Source organism: Cololabis saira, chromosome 17 (assembly GCF_033807715.1).
Source record: "Cololabis saira isolate AMF1-May2022 chromosome 17, fColSai1.1, whole genome shotgun sequence".
In the NCBI taxonomy this organism is placed as follows: domain Eukaryota; kingdom Metazoa; phylum Chordata; class Actinopteri; order Beloniformes; family Belonidae; genus Cololabis; species Cololabis saira.
Genome location: NC_084603.1, coordinates 23,670,006 through 23,683,336, shown reverse-complemented (window position 1 = coordinate 23,683,336; position 13,331 = coordinate 23,670,006). Strand labels below are relative to the sequence as shown.

Genomic DNA, 13,331 nt, shown 5'->3' with positions numbered 1-13,331 from the left:
TCTGCAATAAAAATAACTCTGTAATCTCACCCGTGTGTGGAAGGACTGGAAGGGGCTTTTGATGTGGTTTTCAGCGGTGACAGAGGACACGTTGAAGCCGTGGCCACAGGACCCCGGGGCCAGTCTGAGCTCTTCCACTCGGTAGATGAAGTGGGACCCCGTGTCACGGCCGGAGACGGGCTCGATGAAAAGTGTCTTGTTTTCAAGTGCAATGAGGCCTCTGCAGAGCCCGAGAAAGAAAATGAAACATTAAAGCCTGAGCAATTTCAAATAGAAAAATGATTGAATGTGACTCTCCCTAATGGAATATGTGACAACCGAGGAAGCAGTTTATTTTCTGCAAGCCAACTTTTTACCGAGGCCAAATTAAACTCTGAAACACTTCTTTGTTAAGCTACAAGTTGCCGACATTAAGACTTTTTTTTTTCAGTAGACTTTTAATAGGGCGCTGTCATTATTCACAAATCCACTAAATCCTTTGAAAATACACCTCTTGAAAATTCTGATTCACAGCAGCCTCTGTTTTGATCGAAGCTTGTCATGACAACCTCAACACTATCTGCCTTCCCCGCTCATTAATGTGAACTGTGAAGCAAAAATATTTGAATCTCCATTTGCAACAGCCAGATGACAATTTCTGCCAAAACGAGAGCAAATATTTTCTGGATGCCTCTGTGAACGAAGACATTAGTGTGACATTTTCTCCTTTTCCTGTGAGTCACACCGTCTTACTGACAGCACCCTTAAGGGGCTTAGGAACGATGGGCCGAGTTGCTGGGTGACTTAAGTAAATGCAAACTCTGCAGTGGCAAATAGCACTTAAAGGGCAGCTTGGAGATGCAGTTTGAATACCAAATGATCCTTGTGTTTCTCACCGAAGGCCCGAGCAGACACTGACGGTAACATCAGAGCTTGGATGTGCCTCCACTTCCCCATGATAGTAGCAGTTATTCTACAAAGGAAAGAGAGAAAAAAAACAAAAAAACGGGCTCACATGCTGGAGATGAAACAAAAAGCTTTATACAAGCACAGCTTCACTCCCTGCGCACTTAGAAACATTAAAATTATACAAAAGGTGCTGCACTTTCTGTTGCACTACCGAAGCTTTTACCTGACTTCAAAAGAGCAAATGATGAGAGGAAACATTGGAACTGTGCTCATGCTGCCCAACGCATGCTCACTTCAATTAGCATGCTCTGCAGAGCACTCTCTCCCTCGCTCCGTCCCTTTACAAACAGGCCTTTTAAAATTAACTCAATTCACACATTTAAAGGCAGCAGCAGGATAGCTGACATGCATACAAGGTGACGGTTAGATGGTAGTAGTTTATCTTTCATTCCATTCTGTCATCCCCATTCTGTCAGAGCAGTGTGGTGAAAGAAAAAGAGAATATCTATCTATTCTGAACAATTATTGTTTGAGTATAAGACTGTTGAGAGAATACAGATCTCCATCCATCATCCGGAGGATCACTAGAACCCCGTAAATCAACTGTTACTTGCAAGAAGGGCTGCAAATAACAACCATTCGTCTTGTTGATTAATCTATCGATTGTTGAAACAATTAATCGACTAATCGGATTATGAATTGTGCAAGCCATTTTATTTAGCAGTCGAACTTTAAAACTAGTTGCAGATTATTCAAGGCATGTGCCAACTAACGAGAAAACATTGAAATTATTTCTTCATTTAGAAATATGAGATTTATTTATCGTTATCTGTTCATAAAACTGTAAAAAAACAAACAAATCTAAGTCAAGTTAAACCCCTTTATGACCTTACTGTTGTCGCCAACAGGATGTGGCAGAGTTCTCAAGACCATAACTCATAAACTGTTTAAGACGCCTAGATAATTCAAAACCTGACGGAAGTGAAAGAGGACAGGAAGTAAGTGGGTGTGAGAGAGGAGGATGCAGAGGGTAGGGTTAGATGGAGGCAGTGATTTGCCGTGGTGACCCATGAAGGGACCAGTTGAAAGGAAAAGAAGATTGGAAAGCAGAAAAAAAGGAGCTTTACGCACATATTTGATTATTTAAGGTGCCTTAAAGACTTCTGAAGTACGATTACAATCACAGACAAGCTTCACCAGCGTGTCACACATTTGTACCGATAGCTTTTCACTAAAGTTACTCCTAAATGGTTGGTGGAAATCGTAAATTTAAACGGTTGTGTAAAATAAAAAAATTATAACTCTCCCATGGTGTACCGTATGATACACTAGACAACAGGCATGAATAGCGGTTTGTTTTAAGTGCCAAGGAGGCATCTGGATTTGCCCATGCTCATCTACAGGGAGGGTTTTATGTCCCTAAAATAGGTTGTATCTTTAAATTCGGTCCTTTGCTTTTAACCCTCAGGGAAAGAGGGACTTCATTTCAGCAACACTGAATGCAGGTTATTTATAGTTTGCCTCTTTCCTCCTGATCCCTGATTGCCACATGGCAGATTGGTGAGTTCAGGGACAGCAGGTGTTGGACTGGTTCAGATTCTCACAAAAAAAAAAAAAAGAAACAGGTCACGGTAATCTTAAAAGCCTTAAAACAGAACAAAACTGGACTCCTTTTTCCTTCATTCATCACAATTTTTTTGCCGCTTCTCAGAAAGTCTGCTTAAGCCCTGACGGAGCGGCGGGGAGTCTCGGGCCGACAGCAGGTGCTGAAAGTGTGCAGCTGCACGAAGCTGCGCACTAAGACAATGCAGCATGTCGAATTGACAACCTGATGCCTGCAACATCCTCCCACACAGAATTAAAAGTGAGAGGGAGACGCTGTGTCGGAAGCTGTTAGCGAAAAGCCGTGTGAAGTCAACTTGCCTTTCACTGCCAAATTTACCAAACTGCTCCTCAAAGCTGCGAGCAACCTGGCAGACTGTCGTCACAGCTGTTCAATTTAAACCAAGTGAGCTTCAAAAGGGCAGCGACAAAAAACAAAACAAAAAAACAAAAAAGAAACAAAGAAAACGTGTAATAACCTGTACCCGCAGTTATGGGAGGTAAGAATATCAGATAATGAAATATGCTGGCTTGGCGTTCAAGTGCGTGGCGCTTAAACTGATGTTTTAAACCTGTCGGTGAGTAGTGTTGACAAGTATGTGAAATTCAAAACAAAACAGAAGCAAGTGCTCCTCTATATAAGGGATTGTAAACACTGAACAAAACCAGCACCGCGGGCTAAAAGGGAGATTTCGAGACAAATCCTGATGGCAACGCTGGCTGGCAAACAACCGGCATCAAACACCACTTATCACCATGTAGGCCATAGGATAAACGTCACGCTCTGCAGTGGTCAGAGGCTTTAAAATACACACTGAGTCTCATTAAACAATGGAATATGATTATCTTAATTTCATTTTGAACAAATACAAGGATACTGTGCACTTTTTCACTCTGAAATCTGAAACCAAACTGTAAAACAGTTTGACACAATGCAACTGCAGGCATACCGTGAAGTTGTGAGCACCGGTGACTGCACTGCCATCCTCCCTGTAATGCGTCTCGGTGTAGTGGCCTGCAAAAAGGACCCTGAAAAGAAAACGGACACATGAAACACACTTTTTCAATACTGTAAATCTGAGTGTATTAACAAAAAGAGTGTTTTCTGAATTCCATGTTGTGTAGTTTTGCAGTAAAAAATGTGGAATCCTGAGCATTGTAAATAAAAGGAGACTTAATTTATCCACAGAATCATTAAGTGATTTGAATGTGTCCCTAAATCCCTTGGCATTCAGTACGAGCCGAATCCCTGCTGAGGATATAATCTCTTGCACGTGCAAGTCCGTGGACATATTCAAAACTGTGTTTATGTGTTTCCTTCCCAAAGGCAGGAACAGATGGACGCACGGAGCCGCACCCTGAGCGCTGGCTAAGACGCAGGAGGAACACCCATCTTTTGCAGCTGCATAATCACACGGATGATCTCAGAGAATCCGAGAATAAGCGTGTGTTTTTAGTACTGAAACAGAACATGAGACAGGCGGAAAAACCTGTGAAGGATTCACATTAAAGAGAGACAACTAAAACTTTCACAACTCTCACCAGATTGGGTGGAGTCCTTTTTATGTGCTTTCAAAGATGATTAAGATGCATAACAGTCAGTCAAAGAGTTTGTTTTTCTTTTCTTTTTAATCCCAACTGCCAAAAACAACTCCTGAAGAAAGAAAAGGATGTCGAGAGGATTTAAGAACTGAAATGAAAATCAAACATATCCATCTAAACTGTTCCAACCAGAACGAGATAAAACCGGATTATTTCCAATAAATCACTTTTTCATGCTACTGGACTATTTAATCGTCGCTGTATATTTAAAGTTCATTTTTTATGACCTGTTTAAAAAATGATCAGTCCTCTGCCCTCAGCTTTACCGCATTTAATTTCATTAAACACTTATTATCGCTTTAATGTGCCTTATCACGCCATTAGAAACCTTTAAACCAAATGTGATAAGCCAAGCGGGCAGCGATCACTTTGAAGAGCCCGCTATATCCCATTAAAATTTGATGACGCATCACAGCGTAGTGTCGGCTTAATGGGAATATTGAAAAAATATGTACATATTGATACCGAACTTGCAAAAACAGCATGTTTAAGTGTGATACTGATGAACAACCCCTTTCCAACAATTACACATCAACGTTTCAGTTGAAAGGAAAGCAAATCCCACATGCTCCGTCTACAGTGTAGATGGATTCTGTGCAACATGAGTGTTAATTCCAAGCAAATGCTCATGTGCTACATATACGGGGACATGATGGGAAAACCGGCTTATGTGTGGCCCCTGGTACAAGGCCGCACGCTGGAGAGGCTGCGGGATTAACATGACGGGATCTCCCTGTAATCAACTCCTTGGCATGAGTACACAGACTTTATGAGGCCATGGATGTTTAGAGTGTGTTTGTAGAGAGTTTCCTCTGCCCTGTGTGGTTACTTTGTAACTCTGTGGTGTGGAAGTGTGTGTGTTACGGCTGAAACGCTCTAAATCACCTCAATGAAGATCAGATGCTCGTGGTTCCCATTTAACGTCGCTCTAAAGTCCCCCGCTTTGCCTTTCTCAGAGCTGCTGGGCCAACACAACTCTTTAAAAAGATAGATAACGTGTCCAGGTTCTCTCTGCACATCAGAGTACTTCCATGTAATTGTTTTCTCTTCCACAGCGACCCAGCTCCTTACCTGTTTTGTGGAGAGGAGGATGCAGCCAATCAGTCGCAATTTAGACTGAGACTGCTACATCTGAAATTGTCAGGAATTTGATCCAGTGGGTGAGCTTTCTCGGTCCTGCTTAGATTTTCTATATAAGTATCTTATAAGAAAAAGGCGGTGGTATGTACAGTATGAATGAAAGAGAATTGCAGAATATCCAATGGATCCACGAAAAATTGTTTCTTCTTCAACACATTTCTTCAGTCCAGATGAAAGATGTGACGATTTCAGCTTCAAAGATACCAGATGATGCCGCAGACATCAACAAAGGGGAGTTTTTCCTTGCCACTGTTTGGCTTAAGGATTTTTTCCCACCAGGAACAGTTTTTTATTGTCATTGTTTATGTTATGTTTATGTAATAATTGCTCGGGGTCATGATCTGGGTCTCTGGAAAGCGCCTAGAGACAACTTCTGTTGTAACAAACGCTATATAAATAAAATTGAATTGAATTGAACAATGTCAATCAGGTTTTAGATCATTTCAAGACTGGCAAATAGTGAGAGATTTTTAGAACTTGAGTGATTTTCAAAAAGTGAGAGACCACCGGTAAAAGAAAAATAGTGTGAGCAAACATAGCAGACGGTGGCTGTTTCTATCTGAAAATTCCCACATTAAAAAAAGAGTTTAGATGAAGTCTCTGCAGGCAGCATGACCAAGGACTTGACCAGGGATGACAATTCATCACCAATGTCATGTGTTTTACACATTTTTGTGTGTTTCAGGTCTCTTTACAGAACAGCGCAAGAGAGGGCTGGTCAGGGATGAAGAAGATCACAGGATTTAAGCAGACGGAGGACCGGACAAATGAAAGTCTGGATACATCCTTCCTCTCCTGCCCCCAGCCAAACAGACCTCCTATCCTCCCTTGACCCACAGCTTCCCTGTCACACCCCAGCTGTCTCATCTTCCACCTCAGTCACTGATCTTGCTGCTGCTCCATCATCGTATCCAACCACATCAGCTATGTAGGACTCTGCAGCACCTCTTCAACCTCAGCCTGAGCCAGGAGAAGGTTCGTGCTGTGGAGGATATATTGTCTTGTTCCCCTAATGACTATTACTCTGAAGCCGTCACATCAGTTGTATCAAGATGCCATCAGACACCTGCTTCAACAAACCCACAGTCATCTGGACAAAGCAGGCAGCACTGTGGAGATCATGTCCTTGGATTTTTCCGGTGCATTTAACAGCACCCAGCCTGCATTCCAACATAGGAAACTCCAGGAGTCAGGCAAACGCCTCCACAATCTCCTGGATTACTGACTACCTGACAAACAGACAACAGTTTGTGAGATTACATTAGGAATGGGTGATATTTTACCGTTCACGATAAACCGTCAAAAAAATTATCCACAGTAAGAATTTGTCATCTCACGGTAAAAACGATAAATTCCCGTTGATGACGGAAGGAAGGAAGAAATGAGCTAGAATGAAAGAAAGAAAGAAAGAAAGAAAGAAAGAAAGAAAGAAAGAAATAGAAATGAGCCAGAAAGAAAGAAAGAAAGAAAGAAAGAAAGAAAGAAATGAGCCAGAAAGAAAGAAAGAAAGAAAGAAAGAAAGAAAGAAATGAGCCAGAAAGAAAGAAAGAAAGAAAGAAAGAAATGAGCCAGAAAGAAAGAAAGAAAGAAAGAAAGAAAGAAAGAAAGAAATGAGCCAGAAAGAAAGAAAGAAAGAAAGAAAGAAAGAAAGAAAGAAAGAAAGAAAGAAAGAAAGAAAGAAAGAAAGAAAGAAAGAAATGAGCCAGAAAGAAATGAGCCAGAAAGAAAGAAAGAAAGAAAGAAAGAAAGAAAGAAAGAAAGAAAGAAAGAAAGAAATGAGCCAGAAAGAAATGAGCCAGAAAGAAAGAAAGAAAGAAAGAAAGAAAGAAAGAAAGAAAGAAAGAAAGAAAGAAAGAAAGAAAGAAGGAAATTCCCGTTGATACATTTTTGTGTAACAAACATGGCGGAACGGGGATCTTTTATCAATTCAATTTAATGGGTGTATTTTAGTAGTATTTAGTATTCTTTTAGAGCAGTGTTTTGGGGGCTCCAAAGACTGAATGTGGTGATAGATTTATAGTTACAAAGGTGGAGTTGAAATGGTATTTTTTTATCGTCATTTCTATCGTTATCAGGATAAATTCCAGAAATTATCGTGATACATTTTTTAGTCCATACCGCCCATCCCTAGACTACATGGTTGTGCATTTGACCAGGTGGTCGGCAGCACGGGAGCACCTCAGGGGACTGTACTCTCACCATTCCACTTTACGTTGTACACCTCAGACTTTCAGCAAGAGTCTGAGTCCTGTCATCCGCATAAATACCCAGATGATTCTGCATTTGCGGGGTGTATCAGTGATGGACAAGATCTTGAATGTGAACAAGACAAATTAGATTATTGTGTTTTTTAGGAGGGCCAGGACAAAGTCAAATAGTCTTTCCATCATGGGAGAAGAAGTGGAGGTGATAGAGGAGTACAAATACCTCTGTGTTTACCTGGAGAGAAGACTGGACTGGATATGCAACACTGATGCTGTTTAAGAAAGGACAGAGCAGACTTCACGTGTTAAAGAAGCGTAGGTCCTTCAGCATTTGCAGAAAGATGTTAAATATTTTCCATTAGTCTGTTGCAGAGAGGGCAATCATATCACACGAAAGATACATTAACCCCACTGAGATTGTGTGCATAAATACTGTTAGATACATTTTAATAGGTAATTCTCCTGTCAGTTATGTATCATTCCATCCACACACAACAGGGTTTCTGATCATAAATATTTAACATGTTGGATATTTAAATTAAAATAATTTTCAAACTGCAGCAAACTCTGATAAGATAATCTGCAGGATGATCAAAGTGATCAGGATTTTACCACTACTTGTTGGATTAAGGGACTGGGAGCAAATCTGTTCAGATTAGCTTGAGACTGCCTCCAGGAAGTGCCTTCAGATGTGTTTGTTTACACCTGCTTCGTTTGTGGGATTTTATGATCCACACATAAAGTAAAGCAAACATACAGTTATTCATAATATGTGATCAATTCTGTCTGTTTGGAGGATTTTGAATTAATTCTTTGTCCGATTTGTGCAAAATGCTAATGTGCGCCAGCAGCTGAGCTTGTTTCTTTTTTACCCGATGCTGATGTCACATTGTTTGCGCTTTGTCTTACTGAACTGAAGTGGAGCAATGCAATTTCCCCCAAGCAAGCATTAACTTAATCCATTACTTAGGATGAACATCACAGAGGAAATATCTTCTTGCAACCTGTGACGAGTCTGTCTGGAACAAATCTTAGATTTTTTACCTTGAAGAACAATTTTACTTTTGCTGAGCACAGGATTCTGATCATGTTGGATTCCTCTTCACCTCAACTGCTTTTATTCATGCTTTGTCGTACAAGCCAGGAAATAACAAAGAAAAAAAGGTGTTTAGAGAATATTTGTATTTATATAGTTGGCAACTGGTGGTAAGTGATGATGATATCATCACAATAAATGCAACTGGAGGTAAATTAAATTCGTCAAGCACACTCACAAGTCATGACGCCGTAAATCCAGCATCCGTCCAAAGCAACAGAAAAGTAAATCAAGAAAAGAAGATAAGGATTTATATTCATCTGATGGAGATGCATGATTAACGATCCTGTTTCATAATTTCAGAATATGACCATAAATCCCTAATCAAAAAGTGTTAGTCAAAATACAACTTTGAATCATTTTGGTCATTTTTGTTTATTAGGCTTTATAAGGTGCAACTTTTATTTTGAAGGCATCTCTCTGGCTTTAGGCTTTGTCGTTTTACTTTGTGCCATAGGAATACCATAATATATATATTTGCATTTTTTCATAAATGAGACACTCCCCCACCACCCCTTCACAAAAAATAAATAAATAAATAAACAAGGCAACAGCCTTTACTCAAACATACTCAATCTGCAGGTGACTTACTGAATAATTTATGTAGGGACTGCTGCATGCTGTCCTCATGGAAAAGCTTATTTTTTATTTTTCAAAAATATTTTATGAATCTGAAATAAATTTGGTCAATAACTATAGATTTGTTGCTCCAGAGAGTGTGTGTTGTGTTCATTAGACTCAGTCTAACATCTAATTAACAATTCCTTCATAGTCACCCAGGTTAAATGTGATAAATGACAGACTCATTACCCGCACCTCTGGGAGGCAGAAAACACAGCTATTTGTCGCGGAGAAAACATAAATATTGAATCCGTTTCATTCCCCACCTCAAACAGCTACTCCACATTTACTTCTCTGGAATTTAATTTACAGAGAGAATTATTGACTGTCTCCAAAAAGCCGGATGAAAAGCTGAATAGCTCGCCGCAGTTGGCTTTTGAGCCTAGTAAGCTGTTCGTGTTTATATTGTTTGAATATAATTAGAAATATGATTCACTAGTTTGGGGAAGGTATTCCAGTAAATCTAAATCTAAATTACCCACGTTTCCCAGGAACACTCGCTGCGTTGCTGCAGTAGCTGATGTGAAACCTTCAACCTGTGATCCCTGGGATATCTCGCATCAGAAAACTCAATTTTCTCCTTTTCCTGCTTCCATCTGTTGACTTTAGTGGATTGCTGAAATATAATGTATCCTACACAAACAGAAGGGCAGAAAAACGTATTACACCAGAGTATACTTCCTCTATCGCACAAACTACATTGTAAGATATGACTTTCTGTCAAAACCGAAGTCACGGCCCATAGACGTGACCCCGACGCCAGCTCTGATGAGTTCTTCGATCTACACTAACAAACACAGCACAACAAACTGAAAGGCGACGTGTTCCTCGACGTTTACACGAATCAATGGTTACTCTCTTTCTTTAATCTAAATCTCTTTCTCTGAGGCTTTCAGAGAGTATATTGAAAGTGTTGACTTATTTACATATATGTGACTCCACGCCTCATGTAATAATTCACCATTACACAAATCCCCTTGAGCATGAAACCATTGAGAGGAATGTGGCTCCTTGCAGTCTTTCTGCTTTCCTTTGAAGACTGCTAACTTCAGTGATTTCTTTTAATCCCCTCTCCCCCACAAGCCTTACCCAAAGCCTTCCTATAGCAGCTGCTTATGGTAGCGAATGCCAAACTCAGGGGGGAAAGAGCCACTCGCTTCTACGGAGGGAGAGTGAGATGGAGAGGAGAAGAGTATCTAAAAAGGTGTGGCTGACAAGCCTAATTCTATTTCCACATACTGCTGTGCTCCAAATTGATTTACAAACAGCTCAATGTCCCTTTAGATTATGCTTAGCTGTGGTGGGTGTATGGGGTTATGCAAAGCCACAGTAAAGTGAAGAGAGCCTGAGATAAAAGGCGGGAAAAGTCTAGAAAACCATTCAATAAAATCCCTTAAACTGCAACCTTAAAGGAGTGCCCTCCTTTGCTGAACTTACTGTATCCAAAAGTCATTATATTACATGAGTATTTAAACTTTTGAGTGACCCTACAAGTATTTTCAGTGTAAATATATATTGTAATATATTGTAATGTACGTTTTTTCCAATTTAATCTCAGTTTTTCAATACGTTTTCAGTGTAAAAAAAAAAAGAGCTCAGAAACAGAGGTGGATTCGGGCCTTTTCAAGTCTGTATTAAAAAAAAAGGTAAAAAGGGTGAAGTTCCAGGTCATTGCTATTCTCCCCAGGAATGGGGGACAAACGAGAATCATTCCAAGAGCAATGCTGGGTTAGTCTTTGAGGTCAAAAGTAATCGAAAGTGACTTCTAAGCAAGTAAAGGTGGCTGTCACATCGAGTAATGCTTCACCATCAGGACAACACTGAATAACAACTGTGGGCAAGGCTGCAAGAACCAAGCCACTGATCTATGCGGTTTGTTTAACTTTTCCTGCAAATCACACGGAAAATAAGGATTATTTTGCAATATTTTGCAGATGGACCCTAATTTAAAGTGTAAAAATCATCAATGAATCAATGAATGTTTTTCTCATCATGGAATCATCAAATAATTCATGAATGGAAAGTCGTGCAGCACCACAACAGGCTTAAAACACACAAGTTGTTAAAAAAGAAAATGTTAAAGGTTAGGGCGGCGTAGCTGAAATCAACACCTTCATCCAAAAGTTCGGGAAAGACCGAAAGTGAGCAGTCAATTTGAGAAAACCAACCAATATCCCAAAGCTGAAGCTGCTGTTTAAGAAAGAATAGGCTAGAATTCATCCAAGCTGGTTGTCAAGACTGATCAACAGTAACTTGAAACATTTAGATGTAGTTACCAAAGTAAATTGCACTACTGTACTCTTTTCCTCAATAAAGAAAAGAAAAAAAGATTGTATTCTAAGAGCTAGATTCTCTTAATATAATTCAAGGACTATTGAAGTCCTACGAGGGTTCCCAGCGCCGCTGTCTATTTGTTAAGATCTCTTAAGCTCAATGAAATAGTGTGTCACGAGAGGCATTAAGATTCACCTAATACTCACCTAAAATTGGCTGCGAATCAAACCATTATATGTTAAAATTCTGTTGAAGGTGGAAACCAAATTGTTTAACCGACTGTCACCTGAACAAGTTCCTCAGCCTCACCGTTAGGAGAGCTAACAAGCCACATGAATGAGAGAACAAAAAACAAAAAATGCAAAACATGGCCTCCGGCAGGCTGTGAATGAATATAAAACTGTCAGGCTCCTGGGCCGAGCTCATTTAAATAATAACCAAAGAAAAGTTACTATGGTGCCCTTCCAACTTTCTTGGGAATCATATTCTGCACCAGGTTCACCAAGGTCCACATTACAATGCCTGTCCTGAATCACCATTCAGATCACAAAGAAAGAAGAAAAAAAACAATGGAATCCAGAGATATTTCTACCTAATTTGCATTAAGACATATTTATTGAAAAAGTAAGACCCCGATGATACAAATGTACAAATGTCACGTCCACGATGCAAAAGCTGAGTGGTGAGAAGCCAGCTACTTCCTGTCTTCGTTGAACAGGTTTTTACATGCCGCACAATCAGTATGAGGGAGCATTTGATCAAACAGCTTTCCTCGGTTCCCTCCCCCCAGACTTCGTGGTTCCTGTGTCTGTGATGTGATGCCTGAAGCAAGTAAAGTCATTACATCAGTAAAACAAACCCCAAAGGGGAAAAGAAGGCTCAGATACTAGAGAGCTGAGTCGAGTGATGAATCGTTTAACAGTGAAACCGTTAGTGGAGGCTGTTCTCGCTTACAGACGCTCTAAAAAGAAGAAATAAAATATCACATGGCAAATACAGACACTTGATAATAAATTGCAAGACCTTTTAGCAAGCCATATCACAAAGAAAATGACTCTTTAAATGAATGCTTCACTTGGTATCACATAAAAAGAAAAATACTACAAGTAGAGGATAATACAAAGCTAATAAAGAAAGAAAATACAGCTTCTTTCAAGTCACATATATTTTAATTTTTTTTACCTCGGTTCACTGAGATTTGTCGGTGTTTGTGCACTGCTCTCTTAAGGTCCTGCAATAGCATTTCAATGAGGCTAAGGTCTTCACTTTGACTGGCCCATGTTTCCCTTCTTCTTCAGCTATTTATAGTGTATATCTGTTGGTGTGATTGGGATAACTGTCCTGTTGCATGACTTAATTTCCCGCAGGCATTATCTGTCAGACAAGAGTATCTTGGACAGAATCTAAAATACTTGAAGTTATTTCTCTTTCCATCCCGAAGACTTCATTGGTATAAGCTAAACTGAGGAGGACTTGATGAAAGTTAAAACATTTCTTAAGACATTTTAGACATACAAGCTGGTGCCACCGGTACAGTGCAGTGGGGTGCATGGTTCATGCGAATGGAAAAAATGTGATGCAATGTGGATGACAAAAAACACTGTTGGAAACCAAACCATTCAGATCAAGATGTTCAGATGTTGCCTTGATTCAAGTAACCATGACCTGGATGACTGACACCCTGCGCCAGTGTTGCAATGTTCATCTCAGGTTGTATTTCCCTAATTTTAAGACCTGGTAATGACCAGATGAGTTTTTCCATGTCCTGATACATAAAACATTAGATTTGAGACAGAGCGTAAATTTTTCCATGAAATTGAATCTTGGCAGGACAAAACCTCCAAGGATCCTTTCTCCCTCAACTTCTATTTTCTCTGTGGATGCGAGCATCCACATTTATACTG

General features: G+C 39.9%; 1 protein-coding gene across 3 annotated transcripts in view; it reads right to left on the bottom strand.

Moving 5' to 3' along the window:
• adam12b (ADAM metallopeptidase domain 12b) overlaps positions 1–13,331 on the bottom strand; it is a 103,571-nt gene that overhangs the window by 48,674 nt on the left and 41,566 nt on the right. For 2 of the 3 annotated variants that reach the window (XM_061744941.1, XM_061744942.1), the window contains exons 4-6: positions 3,441–3,519; positions 876–952; positions 31–220 (exon numbers count right to left, since the gene is read on the bottom strand). In XM_061744941.1, coding sequence (XP_061600925.1) covers positions 31–220; positions 876–952; positions 3,441–3,519 — 346 coding nt within the window. The remainder of the gene's footprint in view (positions 1–30; positions 221–875; positions 953–3,440; positions 3,520–13,331) is intronic. The other variant, XM_061744943.1, reaches the window with a different exon arrangement.